Raw genomic sequence first — 5,850 nt, 5'->3', positions numbered from 1 at the left:
GGCCCCAACATCCCTTAAAGTAATGGACATGGGACCAAGAGGGAAAACAAAAGTATCATACTCAGAGGACCAAAAACTTAATGCAATAGGGAAAAGTGCTGAATCAAAAATAGGGGTCGCAGAGAGATTTCTAGCAAATCAGAAATCCTAGCATTATCAAAAATTGCCTTGGTAGGACCATGGTTCACAAGGCGAGCATGCCATCTACGGAAAACAATATCTGATTTAGGCCAAGTGCGAATACCTCTTTCGCGAAGCGGCTTTAGCGGCAAAGAGTTTAGAAACGGAGGGCCTTGAGTACAAGGGAACAGCTATCCCACCGCCACTTGTTCGACGGCCTCGGCGTTATTGAATGAGGGACCTAGATAGAACTCGTTGAGTTCGGCATTGGCTCGTGTAAGGAAGTTAGGAGTTATATATGGCCGAGTGAGAAGTTTCTGGAAGTCTTCGAAACTGAAAGAGTCACTAGATTGGGATTGTGAAGCAGCCATTAGGAACGAAATAAAAGCTTTGTTGAAGTTTGCTCGAGAAACGTAGAAAAGAAGCAAGAAGATGAACAGTAATATTGTGAGAGAGAAGCGCAAAGCAATGAGGCGTGATTTAGTCGTGCGATGAAATGGCGTGTATTTGGGGGTTATAAGGGTTTGTAACGTCGCACCTTTTCAGGCTATGGAAGAAAATAATGATTAAAATTCTTGAAAATTTCAAATGTTGTTGGGAAACAAAAAGTGAATATGGTAAAAATTAATAACTGGTATTAATTCTGCCATATTGAGGGGTAATTGTTGACATGCTAAAAGTGCAACCCGATTCAAATAGCCCAAAGAATGAAGGTCAACTGGGCAATTCAGGATAAATGCCCAAACATGATTATTAAGGAATGTAGTGGAAGTCCACGAACGCGGTAACAACATCGCCCAAACTTACAAGACGCCCAGGATCTGAGCGAATGAAATGCCTTGCAGTCGTCCAGAGTTATGACCCTGTTCTCGCCCAAACTTTCGAATCGTCCAAGATCTTAGCAAACATGAGATGTTATGGTTATCCAAAAGTACAATTATCGAAGCAGTTATTGGGTAATCTTATCACGTTCCACGATTCAAGGATGTTCAGTTGAGGACGGTTGAACGACAAAGAGTAATGGCAGCAGTTAGAAACGACAGTTCCACAATAAGTTGGCCACCATGAAGAAAGTGGGCAGTTATAAAACAATTAAACGGTTTCTAAGCGGTTGGATCACAAAGAAAGTATCAAATGAATATAAAAGGAAGAAAAGACATAGAGCAAATGACCGAATCAAACACTCTCAAACAGAAATATGTAATTTCAATTTTTTAGTTTAGACTTAAAATATTTTTTTTCAGTATTCGTATGCTTGCGCCCTTTGGAGGTATTTCTGTTTAAGTTTCAATCGTAAAGTCATTGCCAATAAAACACCCCTTTTTGAGACTTTGTCTCAAGAGGTTTGTTCCTTACACAATCGTCTGATCCCTTTTTAATTGTTAGCGACTACTCGCGCGAAACACAATTAATACCAAGAAAATTCGAAATCAAAATCCAACTTCACATACAAATCAGTATCATATCATATCATACAAAAATAATTAGTAAAATTGTAGGTGTGCATGTCTCTAACTGTAAAAGTATTAGTTAATCATTACGGACTGAATCCGAATCTTCAAATGTTCACGTCAATTGTTTGTGACTGGAAGTGTAGTTGGAATATCAAATCAATATATGATAATTGACCAGGTAGAGATTAAATAAATATTATATAGTTTATTTATGAGTATATAATCAAATTTTAAATGAATATTTCTATTGATGAAAGTTTAAAATAAAATAAATTATTCATTTTACAATAAGTTAAGAGTATGTAAAAACGATTTTTGTCCCGGTAAAGTGAAATTTCTATTATAACACACCGTAATATTAATAAAATTATATATCTATTCTTATTTTATACTTATTTCCATCTACAAAGTTCAAATACAACCCAACAAATATGTCTAAAGATATGAGTGGATTCGATGTGTCGATTTGTACTACGAAGTGTAAGGTATTGATTTTTCCTAAATTTTGTAAATCTGTTTGTTCACATATATTAATTATAAATTGTTTCTATTTACCATTGTTTAGAGATGGCAGTGGTGCCCACCCCGCCTTAGAAGGGACAGGGACGGAGCGGATTATTTTGTCATCTCTACCGTTAGGAATCTTATTAATAATATCATTTACATTACAATTCAATTAGATAGTTAACATATATTATCTTATCACTGTCAACGTAATTGTCAATAAAAAAAAAAAAAGTATAGAAAGGACCCATTTATGGGTTGAGATAAACTTGAACTAAAAGTGATTTAGGCTTTGCTCAGGACGAATTACGACCAAACATTTAATAAACTATACAAGAGTCTTCACTTGAGCGTACTTAGCATCAACAACAGAAATTTTTTATTTTTTCTACTTTTAATTTCATTCGATTTGATTTCAAATCATCATTAAAATTTCGAAACATAAATATAGTGTTTTACAACACTTTAACTTATTTTAAAATTATTTCGAAAACGAGACCAAACCGACAATTTTGATAGTTAGTCTAAATGTTATAAATCTTGTTTTCTTGTTTGTGTTTGTATGAAGTTTCTTTGAAGAATAATTGGTGCTTTTTCAGTTTGAACCTAAACTTGGGCAAAGTTCTTCCAAAAGCGGAAGAAATGCTTTTCACCATGCAGCGACATTCGACATATTCCATTCTATCAATGGAGTAATTTTCAGAACATCATTAAAAGATAAAGTTACTGGTAAACTAGGAATCATCCACTATATATATTTAAATTTAAAGAAGTGATTTACAACATCTAACAATCATAATTAACAAAATACTACAACAGCAAAATGCAAACTTTATTTCCATTTTCCTTCGACAAATAAGCAAAACAACTTGTAAATTTGAGATCCATACAAAAAAGGAAAAATTAAAAATGAACTAGGACTTATTTTATAATAGATATGATATTGATGATATGAATATTTTTTTCATCACTCCAACTCAAAGGGAGAATCAAGAGTACTTAGAAAATAATCCCAGGGTGATGAATGATGATGCGGCGGTGGTGGTGACACTGACGGATGTAAGGGTCAGCCCCTTTCATTTTTTTACTTTAAAAAATTTTAAAATTTTTTTTAATTTTAAAAAAAATTTCATGTGTAATTTTTTATTTTTTTTACCTGTTAGCCCAGTTTGTACTCCAGTCCCGTTCTTGGGTGGTGATGGTGATTGCCAGGATTCTAAAAAATCCCACGAAGGGGATGGTGGCCAGTAGGGTTCTAAGTACTGTGAATGTGGGGGTGGTGATAGTGGTGGTGATGGTGATTGGCAAGGTTCTAAAAAATTCGACGAATGGGATGGTGACCAGCGGGGATCTAAAGACTGCGAATGTTGGGGTGGTGATAGTGGTGGTGGAGGTAGCCAGGATTCTAAACGATTCCTCGAATGGGATAGTGGTGGTGGTGGTGGTGGTGGCGGCGGTGTCGGTGATGATGGTTGAGAGGGTTCGAAAAAATAATTCCACGACGAATGAGATAGTGGTGGTGGTGGTGAAGGTTGAGAGGGTTCGAAAAAATAATTCCACGACGAATGGGATAGTAGTGGTGGTGGTGGTGGTGGTGGTGGTAGTGGTTGTTCTAAATACCTGAGTTTGTAAAGATTTTTCTTACTAGTAATGGTATCATTTTCTTTGTAGTAAAAATCTTGATAAAGCAGTGAGGACCAAAGAGAATCTTCACCTGAGAGTTTATAAAGGAACTTACAGGTGAGTGAAAGCCGACACAAATCTTCGAAATCCATAGCCGACTTTTCAACTCCGATCTCCATTATTCTTCTCCACATGTCCTCCGGCAGTTCAGACATTCTTTTCTTCTGGTGTTGTTAGCTATGTTGATCACAATGTGTGTTATGTAATAATAAATACTTTCTAGTCATACACAAAAGCTCTACCTCTCCATAAAGCAAGGAGTAAAGAAAGTTGTAAAAGTTGATGCAAACAAGAAATCTAGTCATAATGCAAGTAGGCAACGTCAACTTGGGATTGTTTAGCTTTTGATCCCACCAGATAAAATTGTAATAAGAACCTTAACGAGGAAGCTATTGTTAGATATACTCAACGGGTAAATTTAATATTCCATCGTCGGTAAATAGAAACGAATACTTTATTTTGATAAGATTGTTCCAACTTCATTCAAGTTTATTTTTGACTTCAACAATAAGGTTGAAAATACATGTGTGTGTTGAACATTGGCCACGTGAAATTCAATTTGTAGCATTTACCACTCTAAATTAAGTTCGCTTGATTGTCATTGTTAGACATCATGTTGTCAAACAGCCTTCCGGGCGATGATGAAAATCAGTTTTATCAGTCGACATGAATGACTGAATGATAAATCAACACCGAATAATGGGATGACCCGACCTAACGTTGTTTTACCTATTGGATGGCTAATAACCTTTATGGCTTGTTGGTGTGCTATTGGGCTATAACCCTAGTCGAGCCTACTTACCATATGTATAAGTTACCTTAAGTTTGTCATTGGACTATTATATATTTGGTAACTCTCTTTCTTCCTATGAGTCCCGTTTTGATAGAACCCGAGAGAGAGGCAGTCCCTTCTTCTTCTTCGTGCATCCTATTGATTGATCTTCTCTACCTCTTGCTTGAGTCTTTGTGACCCTTACCTGTGTGGTATTCATCCTAAGTGAGTGAGAAAACAACAAGCAAAAGGAGCAATAGCAACCATAAGAAGAAAGCACACCGGCGGTCGGTCCCTTTCAGTTTCTTGGTGTTGATTCGATGTTTAAAGGTTAACTGAGCCCGGAAATCACCTTGAGCAGCTAGAGGAAGATCCTAACATCTGGTATCAGAGCCAGGTTGGCAAAAAACGGCTCAAAATCGGTTGATTTTCGCGTATTCAACATAGTACCCGAATATGAAATTCTTCAATTACTCACAAACCAAAGCTCGGTTGGACAAACGGAGGCCATACCCATTACCAGCAGGTCGAGGCGCCCCTGGTGAGGCGGTGCGTGGGCGACGGCGCGTGGGCGACAGTCCAGCAAAGCTGTCTTCAGGTAACTTGCTTGTTTCGATCTCCTGAACGCGCTGATATACTTTGTTTTGTGTTTCAGGTTACACAGAAAAAGTTGGACGATTTTGCCCCTGGTGCGACGCCGACTGAAATTGAACAGCAAGCTCGTTTTTCTCCACTCTACGGACTCAGATAGGTCCGCTCTGGTAAATTGGTTTAATCCATTTAAATTCAGCGATAGCAAGATCATCGTGTAGGGTGATCGTTAGGTTTTGGGGTTACCGTGAAGGGGTAACCATTGCTTGTGCTAGAATTAGGATTACTTGCGTTAATTGAGTGCTTGTTCTTTTGATTTAAAGTGCTTGGTATTTCTTGGTAGACGTAGCGTTTAGGTTCATTGTTACTTTTGCTAAGAATTAACAAGATATTACCTTATCACGCTTCCCAATACTATTTCGTGTGGTTTAATTAGTGTGTTAACCAATGACAATACATAATTTTGATTTGAGAATATTTAACGGTAAAGGGGACTTCTCTATCTGGCAACAACAAAGGATGAGAGGCATATTAGTCCAACAAAAGGTGTCAAAAGCCATCGAAGGTAATTTTCCACCTGACATCTCAAAAGAACAAAAAGAGGAAGCCGATGAGCTTGCCTATACCTCAATAATATTACACTTGTCTGACGCTGTCTTAAGAAAAGTGGGAAAACTAAAAATTACCAAAGAGCTTTGGAAAAGACTAGAAGACTTATACTTGCTT

General features: G+C 37.1%; 1 protein-coding gene and 1 long non-coding RNA gene across 2 annotated transcripts in view; one reads left to right on the top strand and one right to left on the bottom strand.

Moving 5' to 3' along the window:
• The window catches only part of LOC111368841, an 11,811-nt gene extending 7,883 nt beyond the window's left edge, over positions 1 to 3,928 (top strand). The window contains exon 2 of the mRNA XM_022990317.1: positions 3,274 to 3,928. Within this exon, the coding sequence (XP_022846085.1) occupies positions 3,277 to 3,702 (426 nt within the window). The 5' untranslated portion in view covers positions 3,274 to 3,276 and the 3' untranslated portion in view covers positions 3,703 to 3,928. The remainder of the gene's footprint in view (positions 1 to 3,273) is intronic.
• A 705-nt stretch (positions 3,929 to 4,633) lies between these two features.
• LOC111376362 lies at positions 4,634 to 4,916 on the bottom strand. Its single transcript, XR_002699460.1, has 2 exons — positions 4,886 to 4,916; positions 4,634 to 4,738 (listed from the first exon to the last, which is right to left on the bottom strand). It is a non-coding gene; the product is annotated as an uncharacterized LOC111376362 (long non-coding RNA).
• Positions 4,917 to 5,850: the final 934 nt, after the last annotated feature.

Source organism: Olea europaea, chromosome 2 (genome assembly GCF_002742605.1).
Source record: "Olea europaea var. sylvestris chromosome 2, O_europaea_v1, whole genome shotgun sequence".
NCBI lineage: Eukaryota > Viridiplantae > Streptophyta > Magnoliopsida > Lamiales > Oleaceae > Olea > Olea europaea.
Note: the sequence above shows the minus strand (reverse complement) of the source record. Positions and strands in the feature narration are given on the sequence as shown.